Source organism: Hippocampus guttulatus, chromosome 10 (genome assembly GCF_054856545.1).
Source record: "Hippocampus guttulatus isolate MCC_2025c chromosome 10, RoL_Hgut_1.0, whole genome shotgun sequence".
NCBI classification, from domain to species: domain Eukaryota; kingdom Metazoa; phylum Chordata; class Actinopteri; order Syngnathiformes; family Syngnathidae; genus Hippocampus; species Hippocampus guttulatus.
The window spans coordinates 13126753-13146338 of NC_141270.1; the positions used below are offsets into that span (position 1 = coordinate 13126753).

General features: G+C 40.1%; 1 protein-coding gene across 3 annotated transcripts in view; it reads right to left on the reverse strand.

Annotated features, from left to right (window-relative positions):
• arid4b (AT-rich interaction domain 4B) overlaps positions 1–19586 on the reverse strand; it is a 35255-nt gene that overhangs the window by 12317 nt on the left and 3352 nt on the right. For all 3 annotated transcript variants that reach the window (XM_086121834.1, XM_086121833.1, XM_086121832.1), the window contains exons 3-9: positions 11015–11125; positions 7022–7087; positions 6636–6726; positions 5335–5414; positions 4480–4571; positions 2146–2287; positions 994–1073 (exon numbers count right to left, since the gene is read on the reverse strand). In XM_086121834.1, coding sequence (XP_085977960.1) covers positions 994–1073; positions 2146–2287; positions 4480–4571; positions 5335–5414; positions 6636–6726; positions 7022–7087; positions 11015–11125 — 662 coding nt within the window. The remainder of the gene's footprint in view (positions 1–993; positions 1074–2145; positions 2288–4479; positions 4572–5334; positions 5415–6635; positions 6727–7021; positions 7088–11014; positions 11126–19586) is intronic.

The window sequence follows — 19586 nt, forward strand, 5'->3', positions numbered from 1 at the left end:
AAAGGAAGAAGTAGAACAACATATAAAGCACATGTGGGCCTCATCAACTGGTGCATATACAGTATTCTGCTTGGCTTAACAAACGGTGCAAATAGAACAAAACAAAGACATGTGGCTGACAGCTCAAACTTGTCCTCCGCGGTACAACGGAGAACCTTTCATGATCACCCCTTTCATCTTGTTATTCCTTCCACATAAAAGCAGGCAGATCGGAAGGAAACGCCCCTTGAAAATCTCATTAATACAGAGATAGATTTTCCCTCTTCTCACATTATTATTTCTGGAATCCAGCCCTCCATACACTGCACTAATTTCAATGGGTAAGATCTAATAGCGACAAGAAGCGAAACAGCTACTGTGTGTGCAGTGTACTAATACCTGGCAAGAATAAAACAGTCGTTTCATCTGTGATTTATCTTCCCTCTAATCGGCTCTCCCCTTCACCTGACTATTAACCGCAAGCCGCCCGATAAGAGGTCTTTTCACACTTTCTGCGCTACAATTATTTGATGATGACTTACACAGGAGCTTTATTGTCTGTTGCTGATGCAAGGCTGAGATAAGGAGACCTGGCTGCTCTCTCAACAATGGAATTCAAGCAGCAGTGAGCAAACAAACAAACCAAAGTTTCACATTTTGCAAGCTTCAAGAAAATTACCCAGGGGCATCAGTTGACACAAACTTGGAACCAAGACAGTAATTGCTTCTGCCACCATACCCAAACACATTGCATATACGAGAAAGTAAAATTTGTCAGTCAGCTATACAAATAATACATGCAGCGTAATGATTGCACTATATTTGTCCTCAAGCTGCTCACCAAGCATTGCATTCGCTGTTGCATGCATACTCTATTAATAAAACATGAGGGTTAAAACAGCATCAAAATGATTCATTAATGCTGGATTAAAATGAGCCAAACATACCACTATAGCATTCAAATATTCTATGAGTCAAATATGCACGATAACCTTGTAAATAATTCAGACTTACAATTTTCCATCCTTGAAAGAGCGGACGAATAAGCTTTCCTTTTTCATTGTGATGTCATCATGGCAGTCGGGGGAGGTGACCTGAGTGTGCAGAAACAAGAGACAATCCAGAGGTCAGATGAGGTAGCAGACAGTGTGCGACCTAATGTGTGTTTGTGTGTGTGTATGGTTGTGAGCGCAAGAAGGAAGTGGAAGAATTTGCCGTTATCACAGGACCACTAAAAGTGTGTCTGTGGAGGCCTCGTTGATTGATGGCTTCCAAAATATGCTGTCTATGAAACCAAGACAAGCGAGCAAGCAACATGCAGAGTGAGGTATAAAGGTTGCGCGCTGCTCGCAGCATGTGGTTCTGCTGTTGACTTACGTTGGGGTGCATAACAGTGGGGGTTGTCCTACTGTCAAGAGTCTAACCTAGACTCAGGCAGCACTGCCTTTACGGCAATATGATTCCCTTCGCTTTCTGACCGCGTGCTCCTTGCTCCCAATATTCACGACGTCACCCCACAAGGAATCACAATGTTTGTTTTTAAATAAAACACTTGCTACCTGATCTTTTTAACAACACAGCAAGCATATCAATCCATTCCCACCTCTTTTAATTTCATTATCAGGCATTATTTACCTCCTGTTTGCAAACAACATTCAGCAGTGTATTCTCACCTCACCCCGTTTGGTTGCAATATGAAAACAAACTAGAGTATACTACCCAAGGCTGCCGCAGAGAGGCAGCAATGAGCTCGGTCAACGGCAGGCCAACAACAACAAACACTGTAGGCGGGGCTGTGCTGAGTGCACACTGCACAGTTAAAGGGGAAGCTTTCCCGAGCCTCTCCCATCTCCCCCTACAACTTGTAACACTTCGATAAACAAAGAAGGCCTGTCACCATTTCACTGTCCGATTATGTTGCCCAAGAGTTGAATGTCGGTTGACAGGAACTTGTGGTGTTCAGCTGATTTTCTTAATGTGAAGAAAAAGTACAAATACTGCAACATATACGTGCAAAAACACATGGTCTTGTTTTGCGATATGAAGAATTAAAATCGTGCATGCTTTCACAGGAAAAAAACAACAAAAATATATAAATATACATGAGTGATGATGAAAGATGAAAAAAAATGCCATGATGTAGCAGAGGAGATGCTATGAGCTCACCAGCGCAGGATACCACGTGGTTTTCTTTTTATCCCCCATGGCCACTCCCTCTACGCAGACCACTTTTCCAAACAGATCTTCATTCTGCCGTTGATCACTCTCCTCTTCTTCACTGGAGGATGAAGACAAGTCTTCCTCTTGGCTATGTGACAAAAAAAGACCCCCGTAATGGGCTATTCAACAGAAAAGTACAGTGTAAATCAACATTTCCAAACCTGTTTTGGTTTGTGTAACCCCAAACCTTTATAAGATAAGATAAGAAAACCTTTATTAGTCTCGCAATGGAGAAATTCCCAATTCACAGCAGCAAAGTTATGAAAGGAAGAAGTAGAACAACAAAATATAGGAGCTGCTGGAAAGGCAGCCACTCTCGCGGCGCCATTTTGAAGTCAAAATAACAAAAATAACACAACACAACACATAGGACACAGACAGTCGTGCAATCTTCACCACTTTTCTGCATACACTTTGTTGTCTGAAGCAGTTATCGATGAAAGAAGAGAGGATCAAAGTGTCCTTTCACCAGTGGATCAGAGATGTCATGCATGTTTATGTTATAGAACGAACACCCCCTCAATCATACGTAATAATAATAATAATTATTATTATTATTATTATTATTATTATCAATCATACGTGTTGATTCTCCAAAACGAGAACTTTTAAATGAAAGTCTTTTTTTTTACTTTCCTTAATTTGAACATTTAAATCTTAGGCATAAGATTCACACCCACTTTTGCAGTTTCACTTTCTCTTCATCAGTCATCTGAGCTTTAATGTGAGACTTGAGCTGACACACGGCTGTAGTGATTTTGACACGGCTGTGTCACAGGGCATTGATCTTGGAAATGATTATTAAATGTTTCCAAATACCTCCTGTAAAGTGCTTAAACCCAAGGCCCAGGGTCCAGATCTGGCCCGTCACATTACATCATGTGGCCTACTGTAGAAAATAAAATGCATCTACTTCATATACCTACTTGCTAAATGGGATTTTTCTTTTAAAAAGACCCAAACGCATAATTAAATATCGGAGTGACATACTTTTTCATGACTCTTAATGTAAAAATTTAATTTGATGTTCAAAGTATGCACTACCGGTCAAAAGTCACAGGTCATTTTGTAATTATTTTCCCAATGAAGATAACATTTATCAGAAATACATGCACACAGATATATACACACACCCATATATATATATATATAGATATATATATAGATATATATATATATATATATAGATATATATATATATATATATATATATATATATATATATATATATAGATAGATAGATATAGATATATACACACACACGCACACACATATTCTTATAAATACACGTTATACACACACACACATATATACAGTACATACATATATATACACACATACTGTATATACATACATATATATATATATATATATACATATAGATAGATATAGATATATACATATATAGAGAGAGAGATAGACAGATACACACACAGTGTATATACATGCACACACAAACATATATACATATATAAAAATAAAAAATATATATATACAGTACACACATACATGCATATACATATATACACACACACATACAGTGGTATATATATATATATATATATACAGTATATACAAGACACACATATTTATATATATATATATATATATATATATATATATATATATATATATACATACATACACACACACGTACACCCCCACACACACATTTATATAGGATTATAGAGATAATGTCAATGCTGAGCAAGTGTGGATGTGTGCTATGTCCTCCAAGACCAGACAACATCCGGAGACTATGAATGTTTTTCTGGCTTTGTCAGTAATTTCTTTTCAGGCAGGATTGTTAATGCTCATTATTTTAGCGAAGAGGAAGACAAGCCAGGGGTGCTAAAGTGCAGCTGGGACTCTTTCAAGTCAATATTGCATCAATGCCATTAGCAGTCGTGTCAGGATAAGATTATTAAGTAGAGTGTCCTCTTTATAATCACGGTGATGTCCATTGCCAAAACCCTGAAGCAGTTTCTATTCCCACATGAAAACTCCACTCTGGAGCGAAGATATCAGAACATAACACACCCACCCAAAACTGAGTGGTGTTTCCTGCTCTAAGCCTCAGGAGCTTTTTTTCCGAAAGAAATGGAAATGAGAGCAAGTCTTTGCAATCACGATCACATAGAATGGGGGCGCCTCTTTCGGAAGAATGTGGGTTGGCAGGAAAAAAAATTGCTCTTCTTTTCCATCTCCATCACAGACCTCTGTCACAGTTTGAATGATTGATGCTTACATGATGTAAAATGAGGATAGGACGACACTCACATTGGGTTGGATCGTCGGCCCCTGTTCCCCTTTTTTCCGATGACAGGTGTGCCGAAGTGCTCAGGATTAGTGAGAGGGAGTCTGTCAAGTGTCTGCAGAGGCGACAAACAACAGCAGTCGGTACATTTTATATTTTCAAGATAATTAGTCAGATTCAAAAACCAGTTGTTTGCTACAAGATTTGACTCCAGTATAAACTAAATGAAGTCATGCATGGGGAACCAGCCTCTGTTTTTGCCCAAAATGGAAAGCATGAATCGTATAACTTTAAGGATATTTTTGTAACCAATGTAAATAATGTCAAATTCCCTATTTGGTCGATGTCACTGTTGTGCCTCGAGCATATTTTATGACGTCATAGGTAACCAGGGAAAAAAAAATCCGTGGTGTGAGGTGGTACAGTATTAGGTCTATGGTTTATGACAGTGTTTCATTGAGAAGCGGGGAGGGGGGGTAAACATTTGTATGACAGTTAGTGTAAATAAATAAATCAAAAACAAAACGCATGTAAAAAACTTCTGGTAAGGTGAGAACTGACGCCACTTATGCTGCTATGCAAATGGGTTAAAAAGGTCAATCGACTTAAAAATTCTGATCATGTGGATTACTTAGAACCGTGTTTTTGTTTGATATATTTCCTACTGAGCTGAACGTCTCAACAGCAGTGGGAAAGAAAAAAAAAGGACTGGGAAGAAACATTTAATTTGTGCCGTGTATTTAAGTACTGGAACAAATGCAAGTTCATACGAGAGGTACTTGAGAAGAAAAAAAACAATGAATGTACAATCTATAAAACTGAAGTTTCATGACCTAAGATGGTTGATGCTTTGACGAAAGGTGAGAGACGTTACTTGCCTCACTCTCTGCAAAGTGACGAGCGCCTTTAAGGCAGAGGGAGGAACGTCTTAAGGTCTTCTCATCGCCATCATCAAACACTGTAGGGGTGACAATAAAAAAGACTAACTTTATGGCATCGTGGCAGGAATCCATGCAGAAATACACACGTACACACAATCAATGCACAACAGTTAAGTTCAGTACTACTATTGGGATGTGCGCGCACACTTTTAGTGGTCCTGTGACAACGGCAAATTCTTTCACTTCCTTCTTGCGCTCACAACTACACGCGCACGCACACACGCACACACACACACATTACTTTAAGAAGATCTATGAGTGAAAAGTTCTTTTTTTTTCTTCCTTAAATGATCTTAGCAAGTAGTTGAAGCAGTGACATCTGCGATTTTTCTCCTAGAAATGAATGAAACGCAATAATCTGCGCTCAGATATTCCCCCTCCGCACACACGACAGACAGGACCCAAGGGCACTGTTAAATAACAGGCAGTGGCAAAAAAAGGCAGTTGAGTTGGTTACAATTTACAACGGTCGAAAGAACATAATGTCAATGTCAATCATTTTAAGAGTACTTATGTGGTCGCCTGCATTATTTCAAGGCATTACATAATACTCCTGCTGCCTAGTGAGAAATAACACTGCCTCTCTTTAAGACTAATTACGCTAATTGTTTGCAAGCACTGCATTGATACATTTCGCCTTGCTGTTTTTACTTCACTTGTGGTTGAATCAGCCAGGTGTTTTAGCGGGAAAGCTGGATGCACATTACTGTTGACTAACAGGTAAAGAACGCGAGAGCAGAAATGAGCATGTAAAAATGGCCAGACGTGTCCCTCAGGACATGACTGGGAGCAAAAGTAAGACTAATAAGCGAGCAAATATTGCACTCAATTACAATTGACTACAAAGAGTTCCACTTAACCCTTTATACGTCATTCATTGAAATATGTGGAAAGTTACAATGCATTACAATGTTTACTTTTGTTCATTTTTAATTATAATATTTCAGTACAATGATGTAGTATAATGTGTACGTCTGTGTGATGTGGGGCTTCATCGGATATTTTGATTTATTTTCTTTATTATATTTTGCTTCACTAACTGGTCAGGAGAGATCCATGATTCCGTACACACACTATGTAATATAAACGGTTAAGACATGATAATATCTCAACAATATGCCACACAATATTGAATTGAACTCGAGTATTAAGTTAGGCTGCAATGCTGATGCGATACTTTTTACAGTCTATATGAACTCTTTGTTCTAAGTTGACTAGCTTTCATGATAATGACTCACCAACTGTGTAAATACTTGCGTCGGTCAGCTTATTGATTGTGGCCTCCTGGTAAAATCCATCCTGGTTCTTCACTTCTACAATAGCACCCACCTGCAAGACCAAAACACTGCTGATTGTTGGCTTATTAACCCAACAACCCTTTTTGTCTTTTGATGGGAAATGACATCATGTGTTTGAAAGTAATGTCAACCGACTAAGAGCGCTACAATTATTGTAATTGATTGAAATGAAATAGCGAAGCAAGGTTCAACAAAACTGAGGCTCAGATCTGGAAATTCCGAATGTGAATAATGCACGTCATTCGAATCAAAGTAAAACATACGAAATGATAAAAGTCATCCATGATGTTTTGAGACTGCCAGCTTTTTCATCAAACCCATCTCACCTTCAGCGGTCCTTTGATGCTTTCATCGTGGACCTCAGTTGCGGACAGATCTGATTTAAAGGTCACCTGAGGAAGGGGAAGGAGAAGAGGATAGTCGGGAAAATGAATGCAGAGTCAGTTCTGAATAGTCAAGTCAGAACGTCCTTTCATCGTCACCATTTCCCTTCTTTTACTTGAATATAATAACTGCGATAGATGACTGCGATAGACTAAAAATCATGACAGCTTGACGTAGGGTTCCAGAAAAGACTAGTGTCATTTTACAAACTGTGAGAATTTTGTGCTATCGCTGACCCCCCTCCAGTGGATGACTGTACGTCACCGCCACATCTGCTAGCGCCAACTGCTGCAGACTTCAGCTCTGAATGTCCCCCCCCCCCCCCGCAAGTATACAACTGTCACTGCATCTGCAGCCTCTGCTAAGTGAGCCACGGAGGATCATAATCTGATCACGCATCTGGTAACAGGGAGACCAAAAGGTGCAAAACCAACGCACTGTGAAAATGTAGAAGCTGCCAGGAGCAGAAAATCTGTTGGACAGACTCATAAGAACTGACTGTCATCACACAACTGATCCTCATCTGAATCCTTACTAATGACACAGTTGTTGCTGATCGGAATCCTTACTAATTGCATTTAATAAATAGGACTTTTAAATCAGCAGAGATTACTGAATCGTATATCTCATACGATTCTAGTTCAAACACTGGAAGCTTTTAGTGCAACACAGGTTCCTCAAGATCAAATTACTGATATGACCTGAATGAAACTTCAATAACTCTTGGAATAACTACTCAGATATTTTTTTTTTTGTAGTTTTTGTCTTCACTGAATAATAATCCCTGCTTTAGTTCCTCAGAGTTATTTATTCCTAAAATTTGTTAGTATCACTGTATTTAATACAATTCTACTGTGGCACAACAACAGCAGCAGCAACAGCCCAACTCAGTAACGACCTCCAAGTGGTGTTGGGCGTGTAGAGATACTTTTCTTCAGCTCATTTTGGTCGATATTTACATTGCGAAAGAAACCCCACGATTAGCTCTTGATCTTTTTTTCTTTGACACAAAACTAATGACAACAAATGTGGTCAAGCTCAGGGTGTCACACTCTCATATTTGGCATCAGTTATCTCTGCGACAGAATGATTTGTGGAGCCATGCTACGAAAGAAAAAAAACGGCACTAATACCAATACGTACAGTCAGGCAGATAAAAGGCCAACTGAAAAATGCAATTCTTTACGTAAGACAAAAGCCTACTGATCCATGATAATGTGCCCACACTGTTTCAGTGGAACCTACTCACAATTCCAAGTGTAGTGTGTTGAAAAAAAACAAAGAAACATAAAAACATCACAAAACAAGCCTCAAGTAAACAGACTGACAATATTCCCGGTGCATTTCAAGTGCAACCAAAAGCTTCCCGCGGCTGTGTTTCATCACATATGGAGAGAATCACATTCCTTCTCCTGTAATATGGGAAGACCTTTTAACACCTGGAAGGGCATGAGGTCTCCACCTCTCTGCAGAGAGAACATCAATAACACCTGACTCGTCTCATAAGCTGGTATTACTTCCTACTGACATCTTTGGCTCCGCTGGGTACTCAAGCAAAGTCAGTCACTGCACATTGACAAACATGCAGCCGCCTCCTAGACATGTTCTTTTAATAATATGCGGGCAAGTGCATGACTCCTGGCCGTGCAATTCAGAGCTTTTCTGGCTCAAATCGAGGCAGAGGTGGTACCATCCTGACCATGCGCCATGATGTGCATGTACTCTGTAAAGGGATTCACTTTCTTTTACAGGAAACATACTTGACGTTAAAAGTTCCAATAAGAATGTGACTTTTATGTTAAAGCATTCGTTTGTTAAAACTTGCATAGGAAAATGAAGGACTCATAGCTTGTGTGCTGGGGCCATTTGTTTGAGGGACACCGATTATTTTGAAGCAGCCCTCAAGCGCTCAGTGGTCCATGTCCACCTGTGCTACAATAGCACGCTGCAGTGTCCGTTGTTGAGAAAAAAAAAAAGGGGGGGACATTTTTGAAACCATCTATCAATCTATCCATTTTCTGATCCGCTTATCCTAACAAGGGTCTTCCCAGCCGTCTTCGGGTAGTAGGCGGGGTACACCCTGAACTGGTTGCCAATCACAGAGCGCACACAGACGAACAACTATTCGTGCTTACACTCACGCCTACGGACCATTTAAAATGTTCTATCAACCTGCCATGCATGTTTTGGAATGTGGGAGGAAAACGGAGTACCCGGAGAAAACCCACGCAGACACAGGGAGAACATGCAAAACCACACAGGAAAGCCGGAGCCGGAATTGAACCCTGCACCTCTGCACTGTTAGGCGGGCGTGCGAATCAGTCGACCCCCGTGCCGCCGGTTACTTTTCAACCTCACTCAAAAGTTTAAATTAACGAGGGCCATTTCACTCATGGGATTATTTCATTGATATTCTCAGCCGACGTCCCGAAAGGGGAATGTTTATGAAATGTTCATTAAGTTAATATAACTGCATTCGGTACATTTACATTCCGTGACATGCTTACTGATACGGGCTCAAAATGTAATACAAAGAATAAATGAGGCCTCTAAATTCAGCAACGTGCTGCAGTTTCTGCCCTTGCTCATAGGGTGTGAAGTGTACTTATCATTTCACAGTAGGTAAAATCAGTGTGGGGACAACCAACTTTTTACAAGTCTTCAAGTGCGGAGCGCAGCATCATAAAAATAAATGTCACACAAATCTTTCACTCAAATGACTCGAAGGACCTCGTGCCAGATGCTGTAACCATCAACGTCTTACACAAGCAGATAGAGATTAATGAGGTAAGTTTGAATTCATCAGAGTAGAACATTCAAACGCATGCGTACATGTTAATAAAACATGTCGACTTTATATCCAACTACAGTAGAAACAAACTCAGCCAATTAACATGAAAAGCACTCACACACAAACTGTTACTGCCTCATTTGTTTCATTTTACACCACTGTGTTGTGACCACGAGTACGAGGTGTCCAGGGAGGCATATGAATACATTTCTTTGATCGAATATGAACACCCGATTTAAACTCACCCAATTTTTAACAAATGATCGTAAAACACTATTTTCAAATCAACTTAGCCCTAACATTTAAACCAAAGAAGAAGTGAAATAAAGAATGTGCAGAGAAAGCGGCCGGAAGCTACGTGACTTTCCATTAAAATTAATGGAATGACTTGAATGAAACCAAAAGAAAGTACAGCCCGCTTTTTGTTTTTGAAAACATGTAAACACAGCAAAGTGAAAGTAAGGCGAGTGAAAACGCTCCCTTGTAATGATCCAGAGCTGCAGGTTCGAGCGGTTAACTGGATGACGAAACAAGATGTCAACAAGTTCACCCAGTTTGTGTGCATAACTAGAACACAGCCCATACAGACCATATGGACAGCAAACGCGTTGGGGGTCTGGATTACTGTAGATGGCTCTCTGCTGGTCACTGCCCAGTAGTATAATCCATTATGCCGCCATTGCAGGAAGAACAAGTGAGCAGCCCCTCCTCAATTATATTAACCAGATGCTCAGCTCTACCGGGGGAATGATGCAGTACAGTGCATGTCTTGCAAAGCCTTTATCAGCAAAGCGTGAACCCAATGGGGGAACAACATTGGAGCTGTCATATTCGGAGGAGGGTGTGGGTAAAATGGATGCCTGAGGCCTAAATGGGTACCTGGTGGGCTAGAGGAGACCTTGCGTCTTTTTGAGCTGGGCTCAAGGACTTACTAGATGAACACCACAAGCAAGTGAAAGCTTTTTGTCAACATTCAGCACAATAGCTTCATATCATTGGTCATCAGTCCAATGGGAAAAGCTCACCATAAGCTTCCAAAACCAGCAAGGTTATCTAGCAATGTTTTTCCATTGAAACATGTACAGCAGGGAAAGACAAAATATTGATCATATCTGATCATGAAGCACATTGAAAGGGGGCTTACCTTCGCTTTGACCAGACGCTTTGCCGTCTTAATCTTGGCCTCGCAGAAAGCCCCTCGGTACTTGGCACTCACATCAGTCCCTACTGTCAAGTAAGGGGGCTCCTCCAGAGTCTGACACAAGAACGAAAACAACACAGAAGAATTAGTCAATCCAACGCCAACCATTTAATATTCACTTTAGTGACAGGTGTATTCACGTAGAAAGGCACACATACATGCTTTGCTTCGTCAAGGGTAGCAACAGAAAACCCACCCCAGCTCGGCGATTCATCCGTGGAAAATGCATACCATCTGTTGTGGGTATTTGAAAAGAAGCCACTTAGGAAGCAAGTAAAAAGGCCACTACGTTTCTGCTCTGAGACTACAAAGGGAGAAGCTCATTGTAAAGCAACCCACTAGCATTCAGCCATCACTACATGATTATCTCCTACACTGAAAGGTCGATGCAGAGAAAACACAGAGTGGGTGAAGGAAGTTGATGCTTTTGGACACCACTGTTTGGCAGGCGGGCTGAACAGTGATAGACGGCCATGGACTTCCCTACTCTTTCTGAGAGCTTTTAATGTTTAGAATCTCCTGTTGCTACTGTGGAAATAAGCACTCTCCCTAGAAAGCAACACGGAGATATAAATATACCTATAAATGAATCTGCATTGATGTACCGTGGATTTGTCGCTGTAGCATTATTGGACATAAATTATTGAGCTGTCTGTTTGGCGCTGCCCACCCTATCTGCTATACGCAGTAAGTCTTGATATAGTTTTAGTTTATTGGAACCTGGGGAGCTCATATTAAGGGAGGAGTTGCAGGTCTAACGAAACAAGAGCTGAAAAAGCCTGGGGATTAAGGAAACGATAGTTGTACGTATAGTCGAAGTAGTTTCACATAAAGGGATATTTTGGTGGGTCATTGAAGCTACTTGGGCAGCAAGACCAAGACACCCACAAAGCGAGCCCCCTCACAACATATGCAGGGTAGATTCTCATGCGGCACAAGGTCACGGCCGGGCTCAACTGAACTGAGAAAGGAACCGAACAACTCATGAAATGATCCAATTCAGTTTGTTCGTTTGAACGAGTCGTTCGTGAGCAACGCAGCACCGATGCGCTCACGCGAAAGACAACATGAAAAATGCAATCAGGCGGGCCATTAATATTTTTGGTGCACCCGCGCACCCCTGAATATAAGCCATATTTAGTTTGAGGGTGTGCATATTTACGCAACCAGGTTAGTTTTGAAAAACCGACACAGGTACCGGTATTAATAAATGGAAATGTACTTAAAACTAAAACAATGAGAATTAAAAAAAATGCTTTTGAATTGTGGTTTAACAATTATTTTGAAAAAGAAGCTAAAGAACTGAAGAACTTTCATGACACTGAGGTTGCTGCGGCATTTTTCTTTGGAGTGCTGGGCAGGCGATTATACCTGCTAGGGACATAAGGATGTTTTACAAACAGGTGAGGAGGGCCTGCTCTGTCCTGGTCTGCCCGCTGGACTCAACTGACACAATAGTGACAAGAGGATGGTGGCAAAGCTGTCAACTGTGCGGGACAATCCTAAACACTTCCTCCAGGACATTGAAAGCACTGCATGCACAGATCCTTCAGCGACAGATTTTTACACTTGCACTGAGAGATTCCGCTGCGACTTCTTGCGTGCAGCTGTCAGAGTCCACAACCGAAACATTGGGGAGTTGGATCGACTCGATTGGAATTGTTGATGGACTAACAATAGTTGAGATTTTTATTTTGTGTGTTGTGCGTCTTATACAAATGTCTTCTCTTGCATGTTTTTTTTTCCCGCATCCACTATTGCTGCTAAAATGATGCGAAATTCTACAGTGTGGGTCTAATAAAAGGTTGTTTGATCTTTGAACGGGCATGGATAAAATCAATGGTACTCCTAGAAAAGAGTGAAACTAACTTGGCAATAGAAACATGTTAAATGAAGGTGTGTCCTCTAATTAGCATCACATGTGTCTTTGAACTTGCACTAATTTCATCTGCCTATTTAAAGGGTGACAAGGTGTCATGTTTGCTGTTTGGTGACAAGCCGTGTACCACGCTGAACACAGATCACAAAAGCTAAGGAGAGTTGTCACAGGAAATTAGAATGCAAACATTGTTGGCAACCACGTTAAAGGAAAGGCTACGAGAACATCTTCAAGCAGCTTGATGTTCCTGCGACGACAGTCGCGCACATTGGTCAGATGCTTGAAGTCCACTGGACTCTAGCCAACCTTCCAGGATGTGCCACAAGAGGAAAATGAACAATGACAAATTGAAGAGGTGAATAATATGAATTGTAAACGCAAGAGCCCAGTAGAAAACCTCCATTAAAAAAAACAATAAAAGTGAACTCCAAGGTCAAGGTGCCAGATCGCACCATTTATCATTTTTAAAGCCAAAATTGACTTTGTGAGAGACAACCAGGAAGGGCATCAACGTTGAAAGGAAATCATAAAAAAGCAAGACTGGAATTTGCAAAAAATGTGTCAAGCCACCCACAAAGCTTCTGGGAGAAAGTCCTTTGGGCACATGAAAAAAACCCGCCTTGTTTATTGTATGTTCTGGGAATCTCAAGACTATTATATATCAGCATTTTGAGGAGTGATGTGCTGCTTAGTGCATGCATGCCATGGATCTTCCAACAGAGGATGGACCCAAAACACACAGCTAAAAATACCCAAGAATGGCTTAAAGCAAAAGCAAAACGTTGACCATTCTGACTTGGGCTTTGATGAACCCTGATATAATTACCATTGGACATCTGTAGTAGGAGCTGAAACGTGGCATCTTCCAGACGGATACAACTGGAGCGTTTGCTCAAGACATGTGGGTCAAAATATCCGTTTATGTGTGTCTCATTAACAGAAACAGAGATTCTGTTATTGTGACAGGGATTGCCGCACAAAGTTGTGCAACTAATTATTAAGTTAAAGGTTACCATCTTTTTTTTTCAGGCACGTTTGATTAGTTTCTTTGTTTTATGATTTTCTTGAACCACAATTCAAAATCAATGTTTAAGTTTCATTGGCTATTTTTCAGTGGGGGTTTTGCCCCTTTATTACTACTTTTGTTAATTTGAAGTTATTTCTGTGAGTTTTACTTTCATTGGTAGTACGATACCAATGTTAGAAAATGATTTATCTTGGTCTCATTTGTTTCAATTACAAAAACACATTACCAAAAAAATGCAATTAGGACTTCACTACAAATACGGCGCACTTAATCAGTCGCCACTCCAATGACTGGGTGTTAACACATTTGTGCTCGAATAAGCACAATCTCAACTTTTCTACAGAGAGAAACGATGAACTGTCCAAACAATAAAAGAGCAAACAAGTGAAATGTGTGCTGGTTTTCTACATTTTGTGGGGGGAAAAAATCATTCTTCTGAGAAGCTATTTCCATATTTTAAATAAGGCTTCAAATCATTTTATTTTTGTTCCAAAATTGTTTTACAGTTGAGCTGCTGTTTTTTTTTTAAACTTCATCACGAGAGAATAAATATACCAATTGTCATTAATATCTTCCATTTGTGGTCATCTGTGATTCGACTGACATACTGATATACTGGTATTGTTTCAGGATCTTTAACAAGGTACTAGTGGCGGGTTTAGTAACGAGTCAGAATTCGGGTGGTGTGACAATTACAGAGGTGAAGTTGATCCATTTCGAGTTAGTGGGCAACCGAACTCGCAATTTGACCTTGACATCACTAAACACAAGTGACATGCAGAAACCGTCGACAAAAATAGATCGGGTGAAATACCCGATGAATTAAATCTTAATTCCGCTGAATGTGTTTGATTGAGAATATCATACAGTAAAGGGGGATGAGACACATAGACATTTTCTTCTCTGTTGTCCTATTATTTTAGCTGCAGGTTGTCAGGCAACAAGCTCTTGTCTCTGTAGATACATTCACAACAAGTTGTCACCTTTGGAAACTGTGGGCTAAGGTGGAACAATGAAGCGGGACCAATTTGCAACTCACCACGTCAATGCTATTATCCATGTTCGTGCTGAATGAAATCTTTGGTATAAATTGCTCAGATTGGCCTTTTAACTGACAACTCATGTGTAATGCATTTAAAATATATGTAGAGACTGTTAAAATCGAGAGTGAGTTGATTTGAACTCTGATTTCACTTGTATGTTCTCATTTGGTGCTGAGTGGCTGCTATGAGGTTAGATTGTGTTTCCAATAGAGAAGACAGAGTGACAATATTTACATGTGCATATTAATTAGGTTATTTGCATACACTGTTAGCAAAAGGTGTGAGATTTTCACCTTTAGGGGAAATATCAGGGTGACCTAATATTTATTGCAACTTTTTTTTAAACCTCTTAGTTTTGAACAAACATGTCCAACTATCACATCCATTTGTGCCACTTTCTAAATGCATCCAACATTTGTTTTAAAAAAATCTTTTCTTTCAGTGGAATTCACATGTTAGTAGATGATTGTCAACCACTGGTTTAATAGCGTGATAATTGTGAGCTCTGCCAGCAGTCACAATCATCTCAAAAGCAAACCAAGTCAACGAGCTGAAAATTGTCTTGCACGAATGGCCCCTTGGTCTGTGCAGTGTTCACATGCTGCTGGGTATATAATAAATAAAAATAAAAATAAACATTCATTGAATATTTGCTCAATAAGCGCATGCTGAATATAACCACACTGCTTCCGTTAGCCAAAGCTTTGATTTGTGCTTTGCTAGTTAATTATTTATCCGACCTGAATTCTGATGGCAGCGGACCCTGAAATTCAGAAAAAAATGAAAATAACAACGGCCAGCCTATGCCAAAACTCCCTCTAAAACACCCACCTTTTGCAGCAAAAAAAGAAAAAAATGTTTACAGGTTAATGGGATGCATCTCCCCTGTTAAGGAGACCACAAAGCACACACAATGGCACAGCGTAATGAGGTACCCTCTTTGAGAGCACCTCAGTGCCTTTTACCCTCATCGTTCAACTAAACATCACATCTGTCTGCCATCAGCACCAATCACTCTTTCTAACATCAGGTTTACATGACAGTGGAAATTTCCTCTTGCTAGTTCACTCCCTTGTCAGCTACGGGTGTAACACCAAGCCTTTCAAAAGCCATCAAATACACACCAAGTCTCTAACCCCATGAATAGCGCAGGTCCAATTTGTAGTATTGAGTTGTACTATCACTATTCACCACTAGATGGAAAACATGGCTTAGTTGTGGTTGCACAGGGATTTGGGGCTCTACACATCAGCCCGACGTCAGCAGTCGGGAATTGGACCGGGCGCCTGTGCGCTTTCTGCTTGTGTAGGGCACAACGTCGGAGCCGTTGTCGGGGTATCACGGGGGCGTTTCTGGCGGGGCTGTCTTGACAACTGATCACTCTGACTGCCTGTAAGCTCGCAAACCAGTGTAAGAAATGAGAAGTGAAAGTGCCGTAACTAAGCGAACAGCGAAAAAGAAATGTAGGAAGAAGGCTCGCACAGGTTTGCAGGCTTTGTACTTCATATAAATCTGATTGCATATGCAGACTGATGACAAATAGGGGAGTGATCATCACCGCATCCATTTTGTTGTTTAATGTTTTAATACAACTTCAAACCCAACAGTTGGTCTCGGTGTTAACAGTTGCTCTTCGTGTCTCATTGCCTCTGCCACTTCTTGTTTTATCATAACGCTGCTTTCTCCTGTGGGTTGAGTCTATCTTTTGGTATACTGGTCCAAGTAAGTGTTAACTACTTAACCCAATTATGCTGTCTGTGTGACAAGAGTTACTGCACCGTATTGATGCCGTAAACCTGTTACACTCTGCATGCTAAAGTCAGAGTCATGCAAACAGCTACCAAACACTCAAGGCTTCTGGTATTTTACCAGTGATGTGGAAAACAATCTGCAGGCACACAGGCTTGATTAAACACATCCACATGGAACCTAGCATGAGGTGTTCAAAAACACCTGAGAGTGACATGGAAACTAAAGCCTGCAGGGGAAAAGAATGCATAGTGTAACCTTGTTTAAATCACATTTGTGACTAAATAAATTGTAATGATCGAAAGGAAAACCAGGCCATTTGTAGTCGTAGTATTAATAGTCGTAACACGTCACAAGAAATAACTAAGATTTAAGATGCTTGTCTGACTTACAAACACAGGCATTTGTAATTGCATCTTTTCAGAATTTAATCCTGTCATTGCAGACAATGCTTCTGCAACATACGGCAGCCTCGGAAAATCATTCCCTTTTTCCCCTGAGAAGAAATACTGTATGATGGATCCTGGCAACAGCAAAATGAGTGTAGTTACTTGTCAGTAGTGATTCTCATAGCGCGAAAATTTAATAAGCACCTACGTGGAAATGAGTTGCTGCTTTTCATATCATCTCTAGATAAAACTGACTTCATTTGCCTTTAGTAATGAAAAGCAAAATGTGATCTAATTGCATGAGCCGGGGAGGAGTTCCACCTGTTCCTGCGGACTGTTAGCGTGAGGGCCATATTACAAATACCCAAGCGATCAACTCCACTAATATAAATAATCCTTCTCATCTCTCTCTCTCCCTCTCTCTGTCTCATTCAAGAATGTTTGCAGTTGTCTTGACTTTAACATGACTCATCACTTTGCACATTCTTTTGTCTATCACACGTTCTCTCATCACAGACAAGCTGACACGGGATCTCGTGTATCAAAATGGTAGTCAATCCACATCACCACACTTCGGTGAGGGCACATTGGATGACTTTAAATGGGTTATATATGTTAAAGTGCATTTTTGTAAAATGGCATGTTGACAATTATTGTGTTCATGTTATCATCATAATCCAATCAGCAATATTTACGGATAATGAAGTGATGACACACTGATCAGATTATGAACGGACGTAAAATAATATAATGCAGCACGCCAGATGGTTTAACAAAATTATTTACTTCAGACCTCAAACTTTTCCTTGGCGTTGACAGGTATCTGCTAAGCATAGGATTATTATTTTTTTAACTCACATTTGGTTGCGGACAGAGGGAACCTGGCGTGTTTAATGGAGAACTGGCCCAGCTCTTCATTTTGGATACAGAAGATTAAGACTTCGATGGATTTGAGAATGAGGATTGATCAAAAAAACAATGTGACATTGTTAAATACTTCAATATAGTACAACTGAACTCAGTTTTCCTCCAGCTGCCTTTTGAAAAACATATGCCAGCATGCATGTATGCTACCGTATTTTCTTAAGTTACCATACGTTTTACCATGCCTGAGTCCAATAATACAAGGAGTCTTGTGTTTGTGTTGAATACAGAAACAGCACCCATAACTGCCTTTTAATACGGTGCGCCGTATGGTCGTGAAAATACGGTGCCATTACCTTCTCAGATATCTCTCCCCAATAAAAGATGATTTGATACGTATCTCGATATATTTGACAGTGGAATGATTGATTTAGTTTGATTGGATGCACTCACATCTTTTAAATCTCAAAACAATTTTCTGATTCAAATGTTGTTGTTTTTTGTTGCACACACAAGTTTTAGAATCGTCAATGGAGAAGAAAAAGCCAATATTTTCAAAAGTAGGCTTCTGAGATTGGACAAAACGTTGCAGTTATTACCACAACACCATGTGAGACCTCAAAACATTCTAGGAATTATCAGAAGAATAACGACTTACACAATGCAACGCACTCAGCACTCAGAATTTGTCTTTGTCTGAATGGTTAGAATAAGAATAATAAGAATAAGAAAACCTTTATTCGTCTCACAATGGAAACATTCCAAAAATTTACAGCAGCAAAGTTATGAAAGGAAGAAAGTAGAAGAACAAAAAGTATAGGAGCTGCTGGAAAGGCAGCCACTCTCACGGCACCATCTTGAAGTCATAATAACATAATAACAAAATAATACAACTCAACACATAAAACACAGACAAGTCATTCAATCTTAACCACTTTTCTGCATACTCTTTGTTGTTTGAAGCAGTTATAGATGAAAGAGGAGAGGAAGTGTCCTTTCATCAGTGCATCAGGGACGTCATGCTGAAAATGTGCACACGTCTTCTACAAGCTAAGTTTTGAAAGCAAACAAGAACCTGTAGCGTTCACTGACGAAAAAAAGAAATTGGCTCACATCTCCTGTCCCATGTAAATCCGCTTCAATTCCAAGCCGCGTTAGCTAGCGAGAGGTTAGAGAGACCTGAAATACCACGGGGAGATGCATTTACATTCCCATGTTGTTTCAAGGTAGTAGAGCTGCTCAGATTGGTGAGATGGGGCAAAACCAAAGCAACATTCGACCGAATGTCTAACACAGACGACAAATAGTCAGTCAGCTTATCAGGTGTTTACAGTTCGGGGAGAGAGTGTTTAAGTTCTGAATAATAAGTAAACAGTACGTCCTCATTTTGTATTGCCTAACTCTCAAATAGGAATTACACCATGTCCAGATGTAATGCACACAGGTATTAGCTGCAAAAAAAAGTGCTGTGACGCATGCATGATAGTCTTGTATTTAAAAAATTTAAAAAAAAGAAAGATTAATGAAAAAAAAAGAATTACAATTTAATTCGGCATTTTCCGCC